This window comes from Lepidochelys kempii, chromosome 2, assembly GCF_965140265.1.
Source record: "Lepidochelys kempii isolate rLepKem1 chromosome 2, rLepKem1.hap2, whole genome shotgun sequence".
Lineage (NCBI taxonomy): Eukaryota > Metazoa > Chordata > Testudines > Cheloniidae > Lepidochelys > Lepidochelys kempii.
The window spans coordinates 18,520,535-18,536,189 of NC_133257.1; the positions used below are offsets into that span (position 1 = coordinate 18,520,535).

Here is a 15,655-nt window from a genome sequence, read left to right on the forward strand (position 1 = left end):
CATCTTTTCAGGATCTCCTCCTGGAAATCTGTAGAGCAGCAACATGAGACTCTATGCATACATTTACTAGGCATTACATCCTGGCACAAGCGTCTTCAGCAGATGCATCCTTCAGCACAGCGATCCTGAAATCTGTGATACAGCAGAGTTCCTCCTCCTCCTCAGTAAGAACTGCTTATGAGCCGCGTAAAGTGGAATACACATAGTGACTATCGCTTGAAGAAGAAATTCTGGTTACTTGCCTTATAGTAACTGGAGTTCTTCAAGATGCGTGGTCTCTATACGTATTCGACTATCCTGCCTCTCCTTTGGATTCTTTCCTAAGGTGATTCACAGTACAAAAGGAATTGAAGAGACGTTCAGTCCACACCACCTCATATGCTCTTGTTTCAGAGCATGAGGAGGCAGAGGGTGCAGATGTGAACCAACAAACACTGCTAATGAAAAATCTTCCTGTTTCAGGCACATGCAACACATGTGCACCTAGCATGGAATACACATAGGGTCCCCACTTGAAGAACTCCAGTTACTATAAGGTGAGTAACAAGAATATCTTTCAATCCATTAAGGTTATGTCTGTGCTTGGAGCTGGGGGTGCAATTCCCATCTTGAGCAGACATAATCGCACTAGCTCTGATTGAACTAGTGTGCTAAAAATAGGAGTGTAGTCATAGTAGCATGGCACGTGGCAGAATGGGCTAACCCAAGTACCCACATGGTCCAGGCAGGTTTGTACTCGGCATGGCTATCCTGTGCAACTGCTACCACAATTAAAATATTTTTAGCATGCTAGCTCGATCAGAACTAACATGAGTACATCTGCTTGAGATGGGAATTGCACACCCAGTTCCAAATGTAGACATAGCCTACATTGAACTTTAATGCCATGCATTCATTTTGTTATTTGTACTGTCCTCTGCTGCTAATAAGAAAAAGGCACTGTATTTTTTTTAAAAAAAGTCTTATTTGAAAATTTGAGACCAATAGCAAATTATGAAAACATGTGCTTTTGTTTTTTCTACAGCTGGCCAAGAATGTAGGAAATAATTGTTTTAATGATATAATGGAAGGGAATTTACCTAGTCCTTCACCCAAACCCACTCCATCAAGTGATATGTAAGTACATGAACACTTCCCCAGTGTACAGTTGGAATGGAGTATATATGTGTAGATAGGTTTTCCATAATGAGATATATTAAGTATAATCAAGTCAAGGGAGAAGTTAAAAAAGAAAAAGCTGTCTGAGGATGGCAAAAATTTTTGTTTCATTCCACCTGCCAATCTTGACTGCTAAATTTCTCATTACGGAATTCCAAATCCCTTCTCTGGTCATTATTTCTCTTCAAATTTGCTCTTGAATTTACTTCACAGGCAGTTACAGTGTTCATACGTGATGGGTTGTGTCTCCTTAGAATATGCTACAGTATTTGTTTGGTTTTGTAATTCATGATCATGTGATAAACTCTAATGGAGTCACTAACAATGAATCTTTTCGTATTAATTTATGGATAAATCCAGCCCCATTGTCCTCTGGAGGTCATGCAGAGAAGTTCAGCTCCTGAGGAGTATGGGAGTGGTGGCTTAGTTATTCTGTAAGTGGGCAAGACCAGAGGATCATTGCAGTCAGGGGAAGTAAGGTCCCATAGAACCTATCTCAGCCACTAAACTAAAGTGATCTTCACAGAGCGCAGCCCACTTTTGTGGCCTAAGGAGGGAATTCCTTTCCACTCCACCAAGAGCCCTGCTGGGAACTGGATTTTAACCTTAAAGTGGGATTGTCATACGAGAGAAATCTTGGAAAAAAGGGCATTTCTACAAACAGCAGTAATTGGACAGTAATTTTGTTTTTCCCTTTACTATTATGGAAGATGTTTAGCTTGAAAAAAAGCTTTCTTTTCAACCCTTCTTCTCCTTGATTATGCAGCAAAGTCATAATCCTCTGTTTATAATACAAGTCAATTGCCTTGGAAATAATTGTTGTAAACTCAGTTTTATATCATCAGTTCAGTTACTATAAGGCAAGTAGCTGATGGTCAGAAAGGAGAAAACCCTTGTTTTAAACAAACAGAATCACGGAAATAGTAATGGCAAAAATCTGTTAGACTATCATTCTATTTCCTGGCCTCTATATATATATACACACACACACAGAGAGACACATGAGTTACACACTTTGATTTTGGGAACTCAGTTCAGTTCAGAACTGAAGATGCAGAAGGGAATTTTCATAATATGAAAATACATGAAAGATGCACCAATTTGTTCAATTGTTCTTCATAATTTTTCTTGAAATTGACACAATTGAACAAGTTGATGTATTTTACATGTATTTTCCTATTACGAAAATTATCTTCTGCATCTTCAGTTTTGAATTAAACTGATTTCCCAAAATCAAAGGCTGTACCTCATGTATTATTGAAAAGGCAGGATACTGTAAGATGCTTGTTTACTTCATTTTGGACCTCTTTTTTGCAAATAGTGTGTCACGTGCATAGTGATTAAATTATTATATATTAAATGGGGTTATCAGATCTTTTTCTATACAATCAGTCCTCACTTTTCAGTTTAAGCAAGCTGAGTTCTGATTTTAAGCCTAAATTATCAGTCCATTTGAGATCCCTTTTGCTCAGAATTCTAGACCAAGTTCTGTTTTTTTTCCTCCCAGGACTGCACGTAAAGAATATATCACTGCTAAGTATGTAGATCATAAGTTTTCTAGAAAGACTTGTGTATCTGCAGCAGCTAAACTGAATGAACTACTCGAGGCTGTCAAATCCAGGGATCTACTTGCACTAATTCAAGTCTATGCAGAGGGGGTAGAGCTAATGGAGCCACTGTTAGAGCCTGGACAGGTAAGCTTATCAGATAAACAATATTGAGTAAGTTAAGAACATTATTTTTGGAAGCCATCAATTAAAATAGTGATATAACTTATAAGTACATGGGAGAATGATGTTTATTAGAATCATAGATGAAAAAGATCTTAGCTGATCTGGCTTATCCTCCTGCTAGTGTATTTTCTCTTGCCTTTTCCTGTACAGTTTAAAAGATTTGTTATGAATGTTTGTATATGTGCTCAAAGAATAGTCTAGTACATTTTAAAAGTCTGAAAGGTAAATAATGTGGTGACCAGATCCAAGTGTTGTATTCAGGGACATCCACATTTCTCCCTAATCAGTCGTTTTTGATGTGTGTCCTCTTTTTGAGTCATAGAATCATAGAATATCAGGGTTGGAAGGGACCTCAGGAGGTCATCTAGTCCAACCCCCTGCTCAAAGCGGGACCAATCCCCAATTAAATCATCCCAGCCAGGGCTTTGACAAGCCTGACCTTAAAAACTTCTAAGGAAGGAGATTCTACCACCTCCCTAGGTAACGCATTCCAGTGTTTCACCACCCTCCTAGTGAAAAAGTTTTTCTTAATATCCAACCTAAACTTCCCCCACTGCAACTTGAGACCATTACTCCTTGTTCTGTTCTCTTCTACCACTGAGAATAGTCTAGAACCATCCTCTCTGGAACCACCTCTCAGGTAGTTGAAAGCAGCTATCAAATCCCCCCTCATTCTTCTCTTCTGCAGACTAAACAATCCCAGTTCCCTCAGCCTCTCCTCATAACTCATGTGTTCCAGACCCCTAATCATTTTTGTTGCCCTTCGCTGGACTCTCTCCTGTTTATCCACATCCTTCTTTTGATGTGGGGCCCAAAACTGGACACACTACTCCAGATGAGGCCTCACCAATGTCGAATAGAGGGGGACGATCACGTCCCTCGATCTGCTCGCTATGCCCCTACTTATACATCCCAAAATGCCTTTGGCCTTCTTGGCAACAAGGGCACACTGTTGACTCATATCCAGCTTCTCATCCACTGTCACCCCTAGGTCCTTTTCCGCAGAAAAAGGAGTCCCGCCAACAGGTCACCTTTCTCCACATCAGACACAAACTTTTGGTCTTTACCTTCAAGGCTGTTCACAATTCAGTTTCTTCTTACTTACCTACTTTTTTTTTATCTGACTGTGTCATGTTGTGAACAGATGCCTCTACTCTGACAACAGGGGCAGCCTCCAACATTCATGTTAAGCACTTTCTTTGCTGCTCCATGTGCACTGAATACCCTCTCTGAATCTTTTCACAAAGTCATTAATCTGTTCTCCTTCAGATCACTTCTCAAAAATCATCTCTTCTGTGATGCTCACAATAAGATACTTAATGATAATGGCTCAGCAGATAGCCTGGTACAGGCCCATCAACATTTTTATATTATGTGTTTTTTAAAAAAAAACCTTAAAGCCTGTAACTTATGCATATAGCTAGTATGTGCAACTTTGTGTTCCTATTACTGAAGTTGTCAACTCCCAATAGTTGCATTTTGTCCCTATCTAGACTGTAAATTCTTTGGAGCAGGGATTATCTTTATATGTTTATAACGTGCCCAGTAGAAAGAGGTCTTGATCCTGACTGCTGCTTCTGGACACTACCAGAAAAGAAATAATAAATAATGATGGCATATTTTCTCTTTCTTTCTTTACTATAGTTTAAATGTTAGGGGTGTCTGTTGTGTTCAGAGAGCAGTCTGATAAATACATTATAAAAGACTAGCGAGTTGATGACCTGGTCTACATTACAGGCGCAGCTACACTACACCCTATTAAAATGACACAAAATTCTTCCAAGGTGTATTCCTTTTAAAGCAATAATACATGCCAGTCTCTGTGTGTGTTGTATACTATGAAACAGTCATTCTCTTTCCTTAAGTGCTGATCATGATGCAACATTTCTGTTAACATTGTTTTCTTCAATAGGAAAATGACTGATTTTTTTCAGAAGTCCTGAACACTCGCAGCTCCTATCGAATTCAAACAGAGTTGAGTGCTCAGTTCCTTTGAAAATCAGAATGCTTTGATTCAGATGTCTAAATTTATGCACTTGTAGTTAAAAATTTTGGCTTCTGTTATTTTCTTTGTATATCTCACCATTATCAATCATAATCCTTTCACCAGCCTCACAATTGTTGTGCAAGTTTTACAGGCATATATATGGTTCCCTACCCAGAAGATGCTTACGGTCTAAGGACCCAGTATTACAAGTTCTTATGGGGGAGGAGAACATACTCCTGCTAGAAGGGACTAATTGCAGTTGTTACTAGGAGTAATGGTTACTGGTGTTTTCAGGATTGTGCACAATGGTTAGACCAAACTTGATACAAAAGGAAAGCTGGTTGGAGAGGGTGATGGGAGCAAAAGGAGGGAAAAGTAGCACCCATAAGGAGTGAGAAACAAAAGCTGTTTGCATCACAGCTTTCATAATAGTTTCTCTATTTAAATATTTAATACAAAGATAAGTGATTAAAGTATATTTTAGTAGGAGATTAACCGTGATAATCTTTGCATAGAAGAGAGTCCAAAAGTGTTTAATCTTGTACATTTTTTTCATGTGTTTAGGAGCCAGGTGAAACAGCACTTCATTTAGCAGTCCGGACTGCTGACCAAACCTCCCTTCATCTGGTTGACTTTCTTGTACAAAACTGGTATGGATTGCTCACTTGTTAACCAGAGTAACTTTAATGACAAATTTACCAATTCAAAATCATTCTCATCATTTACATTGCTTTGTACGATGTTTGTTTTTATTAATGATCATACTACTTAGTATTTTGATGTTGCATCTGAATAGAATTCCTAACTTGAGTTGACCTTTGTGTTGTAAAGCAATAAAAAAGGGAAAAAGAATAAAAACATGAACATTAGGTACATGAACTATGTAGGGAAAGAGACACTATATGATAGAGTAGGGAAAAAAAGAGAAAACATTGAGGGAAATGTTATGACAAAGGAAAATCAATGCAAATAGATAATATGGAAAAGAGATGGCAAGAAAGCTTCCAAAATTAGGAATAGAATAATTCAAGGAAAGCAAGACAATATAGTCATTTTTTCTCTCAGAAAATAAGAAGTAAATGAATAAAAGTAACCTAGGAAAAGATGGACATTTTAATAAACAGTAGGTTTAAAACTATGGAAAATGCAATACAGTAGAACCTCAAAGTTACGAACACTACAGGAATGGAGATTGTTCGTAACTCTGAAACGTTCGTAATGCTGAACAAAATGTTATGATCTTTCAAAAGTTTATAACTGAAATTTACTTAATACGGCTTTGAAACTTTACTATGCAGAAGAAAAATACTGCTTTTAACCACATTAATTTAAAAGAAACAAACACAGAAACAGGTTTTTTTGTCTCTGCTGCTTGATTATGTACTTCGAGTTCCAAATGAAGTATGTGGATGACCGATTGGTTTGTAACTCTGGTGTTCGTAACTCTCAGGTCCTACTGTAGATGGTGTAGCAGTGTTAAGTAGCAAGTTCTCAAACTATCAATGGGATGTTGAGATATTTTATGGTGTAGAGAGGATGTGATGACAGGGGCAAGGAAAACTTAGTGAAAATGACAGGTTTCAGAGTTGCAGCTGTGTTAGTCTGTATCCGCAAAAAGAAAAGGAGGACTTGTGGCACCTTAGAGACTAATCAATTTATTTGAGCATAAGCTTTTGTGATCTTGGGAGACAGACCAGTTCTTGCTTACAAACAGCCCCCCAACCTGAAGCAAATACTCACCAGCAACCACACACCACACCACACAACAGAACCACTAACCCAGGAACCTATCCTTGCAACAAAGCCCGTTGCCCGTTGCCAACTGTGTCCACATATCTATTCAGGAGACACCATCATAGGGCCTAATCACATCAGCTGCACTATCAGAGGCTCAATCACCTGCACATCTACCAATGTGATATATGCCATCAACTGGACAGTCTCTACGTAAAAGAATAAATGGACACAAATCAGACGTCAAGAAGTATAACATTCAAAAACCAGTCGGAGAACACTTCAGTCTCTTTGGTCACTCGATTACAGACCTAAAAGTGGCAATTTTTCAACAAAAAAACCTTCAGAAACAGACTCCAACGAGAGATTGCTGAATTGGGATTAATTTGCAAACTGGATTCAATTAACTTAAGCTTGAATAAAGACTGGGAGTGGATGTGTCATTACACAAGTAAAACTATTTCCCCATGTTTATTCCCCCCACCCCACCCCGTTCCTCAGACATTCTTGTCAACTGCTGGAAATGGCCCACCTTGATTATCACTACAAAAGGTTTCCCCCCCCCTCCCCGCTCTCCTGCTGATAATAGCTCACCTTACCTGATCACTCTCATTACAGTGTGTATGTATGGTAACAGCCATTGTTTCATGTTCTCTGTTTATATAAATCTCCCCACTGTATTTTCCATTGAATGCATCCGATGAAGTGAGCTGTAGCTCACGAAAGCTTATGCTCAAATAAATTTGTTAGTCTCTGATGTGCCACAAGTCTGCCTGTTCTTTTAGTGAAAATGCACACTCTAAAGGAAATAAAATCAATTCATATACAATGCAGCATGATTATTTCTGATATGAGATTTACAGTTGTGCAGTGAGCTGACTAAATAGATCTGATGTCACTTTTAATGATTTCCTGTTGAGTGAAGAAAACAAAGAGCTGCTGCTGTCTTGTCAAATTGTGGGTTTTAGCACAGTAGCAGTAATTAAGGGCTAGAAGATGATCAGTAGACTCATCACAGCCTGTTTTTTTCTAACACAGCTGATATTTCCTGTTAACCTTCAGAATACAGTCTTAATTATACTTGTTTTCCCTTCTCCTTTCCAGTAACTCATGTAGCTACTTCAAACTTTATATAGTCTGTATAAGAGAGGAAACTTAGTCCTGTGGTTAAAGCACGGGACTTGAAGTCAGAAATGGGTTTCATTTCTAGATCTCTCATTGACTTGTTACATGTCCCTGCGAAAGTCACTCATCGTTTCTGACCCTTCACTTCTCTCATCTGTCAAATGGAATAAATGTTACTTGCCTACATTAGCAAAAGTGTTTTAAGGGTTAATTTATTAATGTTTGCAAAGCACTTTGAGACCATCAATTGGAAAATGCTTTAAAAGTGTAAATTATTATTATTGGTTTTTCAGATGGTTTGATACTTTACACAGTGATTAATTGAAGTGATTCTGTTTAGTTATGAAATCTTCACTTGATGATCTTTTATGTCAATGTTCTCATCTATATAGTCAGATTTTTTTTTGTCAGTTGTCACTCTTTGTCATGTTAAACTCAAAATTGGAGTGCACTTCTCCAACAAAAAGAGCCAGCCACTGGTTCTTTGACATGAACAACACTGGCCAGCCACCTTATATATTTTTCTTCTAATCATTTATAATTTTCTGAGGGCAACTCTACACTATAGCTGTACATTGGCGTAGCTACATCAGTGCAGCTGCGCTGCCGTAGTGCGTCTGGTGAAGATGTGCTATGCTGACGGAAGACTGCTCTCCCATCGGCATAATTACTCCACCTCAGTGAGAAGCAGAAGCTATGCTGGCGGGAGGGTGTCTCCCGCCAGTACAGTGCCGGTGTGCACAGCGCGAAACTTGTGTCGCTCGGGGTGGGGAGTGGGGTGGGAGCGACATAAGTTAGATCGACTTAAGCAGTAGTGTAGATCTGCCCTGAGACTGTTCTTTGATTTTCATAAATATACACATAAAAACTCAAACTTCCAGAAATGGTGAAGAGTATTATCCTGTCATGCTAGTGACACAGTCTCATTGGACACTTTCATTCCAAGTCCCTGTTGTCAGGCAAGGGCTTCCAGCAAAAGAAGAGAACAGCCTCTGAAAGAGGTCTGGTCATTGGTGACTCCTGCTTAATCTTCCTGCTACCTCTAAGATTCATGAGGATGGGGATTGGTTTTCTTACCCCTTCCAATAAGGAAGTTGGAAGCCTCTCTGCTGCTTCATGTTCTGATGATATGGTGGGCCAAGCTGCTCTGGCTGTCTGCACCTTTTGGGTGTTAGTGAAGTCCCATTCACCCCAATATGCAGTCAGGGAGAGGTGCAAGGATACGGTTGGTCTGCCCACATATTAGATTCCCCATGAAACTAGACACAGTAGTAATAAAGGGTGCTACAGCCCAAAGGCTGTTGTGCAGGTTTTTCAGCTTGAGATGAGGACTCTATTCTAGTCATTGTATGGAGCAGACAGTAATAAAAAATGGAACATATGCACAAGGGAGCCAAATTCCAAAAAAAAAAAAAATCAGTCTCCTGCCGTGTAAAATCTTTAGTGGCTTTACCGTGCATTAATGAAGATTTTCTCTTTTTGACATTGACTCCACAAAGTCCCACTACGAGAGAGGTATGCCACCATCAGGCTTAACACTCTCAGATAAAAGTATGTGGGAAGACCACAGGAAAAGAGGGACATATATCAAACCTTGTTTTAAAACAAGATCACCACTTTGGGCAAGGTGACACAAAACTACCAAAAATGGAATGGAGTGGTCAAAAAGAAAAAAAAGAAATGCTGTGACTTTCCAACCTAAACTAAATCTAACAACATGAATAGGGTCCTACCAAATTCACAGTCCATTTTGGTCAATTTTATGGCCAGGGTTTTTTTTAAATTAGTCAAAATTTCACTTTTTCAGATGTTTACATCTGAAATTTCATGGTGTTGTAACCCTTGGAGTCCCGATCCAAAAGGCTTTCAGGGTGCGGGGCTCACAAGGCTATTGTAGGGCAGTCGTGGGATTACCACCCTTACTTCTGCCCTGCTGCCTTCATAGAATCATAGAATATCAGGGTTGGAAGGGACCTCAGGATGTCATCTAGTCCAACCCCCTGCTCAAAGCAGGACCAATCCCCAACTAAATCATCCCAGCCAGGGCTTTGTCAAGCCTGACCTTAATAACTTCTAAGGAAGGAGATTACACCACCTCCCTGGGTAACGCATTCCAGTGCTTCACCACCCTCCTAGCGAAAAAGTTTTTCCTAATATCCAACCTAAATCTCCCCCACTGCAACTTGAGACCATTACTCCTTGTTCTGTCACCTGCTACCACTGAGAACTGTCTAGATCCATCCTCTTTGGAACCCCCTTTCAGGTAGTTGAAAGCAGCTATCAAATCCCCCCAGCAATCAAATCTTCTCTTCTGCAGACTAAACAATCCCAGTTCCCTTAGCCTCTCCTCATAAGTCATGTGTTCCAGTCCCCTAATCATTTCTGTTGCCCTCCACTGGACGTTTTCCAATTTTTCCACATCCTTCTTGTAGTGTGGGGCCCAAAACTGGACACAGTACTCCAGATGAGGCCTCACCAATGTCGAATAGAGGGGAATGATCACGTCCCTCGATCTGCTGGCAATGCCCCTACTTATACATCCCAAAATGCCATTGGCCTTGTTGGCAACAATTGCACACTGTTGACTCATATATCCAGCTTCTCGTCCAGTGAAACCCCTAGATCCTTTTCCGCAGAACTGCTGCCTAGCCATTCGGTCCCTAGTCTGTAGCTGTGCATGGGATTCTTCCGTCCTAAGTGCAGGACTCTGCACTTGTCCTTGTTGAACCTCATCAGATTTCTTTTTGCCCAATCCTCTAATTTGTCTAGGGACCTCTGTATATTATCCCTACCCTCCATCATATTTACCTCTCCTCCCAGTTTAGTGTCATCTGCAAACAGGGTGCAATCCACACCATCCTCCAAATCATTAGTGAAGATATTGAACAAAACCGGCCCAAGGACCAACCTTTGGGGCACTCCACTTGATACCGGCTGCCAACTAGACATGGAGCCATTGATCACTACCTATTGAGTCCAACAGTCTAGCCAGCTTTCTATCCACCTTTCAGATCTGGGCAGCCAGAGAGGAAGGCTGCTGGTCGGGTGCCAGCTCTAAAGCCAGCACCAGCATCAGCGCAGAAGTGAGGGTTGCAGGGTAGGGGGGGTGGGTTACCATATGTCCAGTTTTCCCAGCAGTCTCCTACTCCATTGGGGGCAGGTGACAGCTCAAGGAGCCGTAGCCTCTCCCTACACCGAGGGGAGGTGACAGCTGGAACTGCGGTGCTTCCTGCAGTTGGGGAAGGTTCCTGGAGGTGGGTCTGATCCACCGCGGGAGCAGCCCCTGCAGGGAAAGAGGAAGTCTCATCCCTCTCCATGCCCGCTAGGACTAACAGCTGGAGCCCTCCGTAGGGTAGGAGCCCTCGGCTGGGTGCCAGATTTCATGAGAGAGATCAGTTTTCACGGTCCATGATGTGTTTTTCACAGCAGTGAATTTTGTAGAGCCCCAAATAGAAAGTATTTGTTAAGATACAAAGTTAGATTTGATAGTTTAACATGCCTGAGAAACAGGAGTTGGGTTTGTTGACCACTCTTGATGGCGAATAGAGAGGAACTTAAGGTACCTGTATAAGGAGCAGGGCACATACCCTTGGGCTTTGGAATGTAGGCGCAGAGAAAATATTTATACTCTATAACTTTCAGCCACTGTTCAAAAAAGGTTCCAGAGCCATGTGCCTAGGCACACAACTCCTACACTGTATTTCACTGAAAGCAGTGCAGCCACAGAACAAGAGTTACTGTTAGACAGAAAAGGGTAGTTACTTGTTAAAATACACGTTTTCTTTGCAGAAGTTATGTATGTTGTCATGTATGGTGTCCATAATAAGATACAATATACAGATGACAAATTTGGGACTGAACATGCATATGATTTTTTTCTCTTTTTTTCTTTACTTTGTTTAGTGGAAACCTGGATAAACAAACTGCTTTGGGGAATACAGTTCTACACTACTGCAGTATATATAATAAACCTGAATGTTTGAAATTGCTTTTGAGAGGCAAACCGACTATTGATATAGGTAAGCTCGCTAATATGTGATACTTGAAATTTTTCTTCCTAAAATATGAGTTTATGCAGTTTTATTTGTATACCAGTGTGTAAAAACTGATTTACCAAGCAAAAATGAAAATTGTGTTAAGCACGTATCTATGACCCAAATGCCCTACCAAGAAGACAAAGAGGAATTCAGCTAGGAAATAGGCTTTAAATATTTTTATTCAAATATTTTCTTTCGAAGAATTGCAAGTTAATGTATGGTTCCAGAGAGATTTTACAACATAATGTATACATAAAATTATTCAGCTTTTTAACTTATTTTATAGTAAACCAAGCTGGAGAGACAGCTCTGGACATAGCAAAGAGACTGAAAGCTACTCAGTGTGAAGAACTGGTAAGAAAAAAACTTTGTTTTTTAAGCACCCAACATCTCAAAACACTGGCAGAATTAAGATAAATCAGAAATTATTAAAATATTTAAAATTAAATAATGTCACAAATTAAAGAAGAGAAGTTTTTTCTTTTTCTAAAGATACTGTCTATGTAGGAGTCTCACTCCTGGATTTCCAGTCTCCAGGCTGGAAACTACCTTGCTTTTAAGTTTTTGTTTGTTTTTGTTTTGTATTCTCTGGGTCTTCTGTAGCTTAGCTTGAGGGTTCTGCCCTACTGGGTGTGCTGCACCCTCAGAACATTCCAGCCAGCTTCTTTATGACTCGTCAGTGAAGAAGCTTGCTTTCTACAACAAATGTTTTATCTACTTTAACCCGCAGAGCTACAGCTCTTACTTTTATAGATCCAGTTTAGGAGCTGTGCATCTTTCTCAGTTCTGGCCTCTTCCCCAGTCTGAGACATCTTGGCTGCACCTTACTGTATCTCATGGGACACATGTTCTCCCTGTTGGCCTTTCTGCCAGGACCTCAAATCAGGCCAGTAAAATGATGGTGCACATATCAAGACTTGTCAGGTCTTGGTCTCCCCTTAGATTTGCTACTAGGAGCACAGATCGTATTTGTTGATGGAGTAATTAGACATCTTCATCTTCAGAAATCCTGAAAAGAGAAATGGAAACAACTCAATATTGAGCTCCTAAAGAACAAAGAAACTAAGGGGCAGTGAGTGAAAGTAAGGAAAACTCGCACCCAATGTGGGTTACAGAAGTAAGCTGGAGCAGTGATGGTTAAAACTCTTAGACATCTCCTGTAGGGGAGCTCCTTTGCTAAATGCAGTCAGAATGTTCCAGGGGCACCTAAGGGGAGCTCTGATTGGGCAGTGCCATTGCGTAGACCTATTGGTGTCTGAGAGGGCCAGAAGTTTTGGAGCTTGGGGAATTTTCCACTAGACCAGAAACCTAATAATGAGAATTCTGCAAGAATTTTTGGAGAATCAGAAAAACCTGTAAGTAATTTTTCCTTCTTGCTTTTGAAGGAAACTGTTTGGAATCAGAGTAGCAGCTGTGTTAGTCTGTATTCGCAAAAAGAAAAGGAGTACTTGTGGCACCTTAGGGACTAACAAATTTATTTGAGCATAAGCTTTCGTGAGCTACAGCTCACTTCATCAGATGCATTCAGTGGAAAATACAGTGGGGAGATTTATATACATAGAGAACATGAAACAATGGGTGTTCCCATACACACTGTAACCAGAGTGATCACTTAAGGTGAGCTATTACCAGCAGGAGAGTGGGAGGAGCTTTTGTAGTGATAATCAAGGTGGGCCATTTCCAGCAGTTGACAAGAACGTCTGAGGAACGGTGGGGGGGGATAAACATGGGGAAATAGTTTTACTTTGTGTAATGACACATCCACTCCCAGTCTCTATTCAAGCCTAAGTTAATTGTATCCAGTTTGCAAATTAATTCCAATTCAGCAGTCTCTCGTTGGAGTCTGTTTTTGAAGTCTTTTTGTTGAAGAATTGCCACTTTTAGGTCTGTAATCGAGTGACCAGAGAGATTGAAGTGTTCTCCGACTGGTTTTTGAATGTTATGATTCTTGACATCTGATTTGTGTCCATTTATTCTTTTACGTAGAAACTGTCTGGTTTGACCAATGTACATGGCAGAAGGGCATTGCTGGCACATGATGGCATATATCACATTGGTAGATGTGCAAGTGAATGAGCCTGTGATAGTGTGGTTGATGTAATTAGGCCCTATGATGGTGTTGCCTGAATAGATATGTGGACACAGTTGGCAACGGGCTTTGTTGCAAGGATAGGTTCCTGGATTAGTGGCTCTGGTGTGTGGTTGCTGGTGAGTATTTTCTTCAGGTTGGGGGGCTGTCTGTAAGCAAGGACTGGCCTGTCTCCCAAGATCTGTGAGAGTGATGGGTCATCCTTCAGGATAGGTTGTAGATCCTGGATGATGCGTTGGAGAGGTTTTAGTTGGGGGCTGAAGGTGATGGCTAGGGGCGTTGTGTTATTTTCTTTGTTGGGCCTGTCCTGTAGTAGGTGACTTCTGGGTACTCTTCAAGGCTCTGTCAACCTGTTTCTTCACTTCAGCAGGTGGATATTGTAGTTGTAAGAATGCTTGATAGAGATCTCGTAGGTGTTTGTCTCTGTCTAAGGGGTTGGAGCAAATGCAGTTGTATCGTGGAGCTTGGCTGTAGACAATGGATCGTGTGGTGTGGTCTGGATGAAAGCTGGAGGCATGTAGGTAGGAATAGCGGTCAGTAGGTTTCTGGTATAGGATGGTGTTTATGTGACCATTGCTTATTAGCACTGTAGTGTCCAGGAAGTGGATCTCTTGTGTGGACTAGTCCAGGCTGAGATTGATGGTGGGATGGAAATTGTTGAAATGGTGGAATTCCTCAAGGGCTTCTTTTCCATGGGTCCAGATGATGAAGATGTCATCAATGTAGTGCAAGTAGAGTAGGGGCATTAGGGGACAAGAGCTGAGGAAGCGTTGTTCTAAGTCAGCCATAAAAATGTTGGCATACTGTGGGGCCATGCGGGTACCCATAGCAGTGCCGCTGATTTGAAGTATACATTGTCCCCAAATGTGGAATAGTTATGGGTGAGGACAAAGTCACAAAGTTCAGCCATCAGGTTTGCCGTGACATTATCGGGGATACTGTTCCTGACAGCTTGTAGTCCATCTTTGTGTGGAATGTTGGTGTAGAGGTCTTCTACATCCGTAGTGGCCAGGATGGTGTTTTCAGGAAGATCACCGATGGACTGTAGTTTCCTCAGGAAGTCAGTGGTGTCTCGAAGATAGCTGGGAGTGCTGGTAGCGTAGGGCCTGAGGAGGGAGTCTACATAGCGAGACAATCCGGCTGTCAGGGTACCAATGCCTGAGATGATGGTGCATCCAGGATTTCCAGGTTTATGGATCTTGGGTAGCAGATAGAATACCCCAGGTCAGGGTTCCAGGGGTGTGTCTGTGCGGATTTGTTCTTGTGCTTTTTCAGGGAGTTTCTTGAGCAAATGCTGTAGTTTCTTTTGGTAACCCTCAGTGGGATCAGAGGGTAATGGCTTGTAGAAAGTGGTGTTGGAGAGCTGCCTAGCAGCCTCTTGTTCATATTCCGACCTGTTCATGATGACGACAGCACCTCCTTTGTCAGCCTTTTTGATTATGATGTCAAAGTTGTTTCTGGGGCTGTGGATGGCATTGTGTTCTGCACGGCTGAGGTTATGGGGCAAGTGATGCTGCTTTTCCACAATTTCAGCCCGTGCACGTCGGCGGAAGCACTCTATGTAGAAGTCCAGTTTGTTGTTTCGACCTTCAGGAGGAGTCCACCCAGAATCCTTCTTTTTGTAGTCTTGGTAGGAAGGTCTCTGTGGGTTAATATGTTGTTCAGAGGTGTGTTGGAAATATTCCTTAAGTCACAGACTCAAATAGGATTCTAGGTCACCACAGAACTGTGTCATGTTCGTGGGGGTGGAGGGACAGAAGGAGAGGCCCCGAGATAGGACAGATTCTTCTGC

General features: G+C 41.2%; 1 protein-coding gene across 2 annotated transcripts in view; it reads left to right on the top strand.

The window, feature by feature from the left end:
• The window catches only part of ASAP1 (ArfGAP with SH3 domain, ankyrin repeat and PH domain 1), a 329,105-nt gene that overhangs the window by 260,255 nt on the left and 53,195 nt on the right, over positions 1-15,655 (top strand). For both annotated transcript variants that reach the window (XM_073330123.1, XM_073330124.1), the window contains exons 18-22: positions 1,025-1,116; positions 2,666-2,852; positions 5,443-5,528; positions 11,641-11,756; positions 12,061-12,128. In XM_073330123.1, the coding sequence (XP_073186224.1) occupies positions 1,025-1,116; positions 2,666-2,852; positions 5,443-5,528; positions 11,641-11,756; positions 12,061-12,128 (549 nt within the window). The remainder of the gene's footprint in view (positions 1-1,024; positions 1,117-2,665; positions 2,853-5,442; positions 5,529-11,640; positions 11,757-12,060; positions 12,129-15,655) is intronic.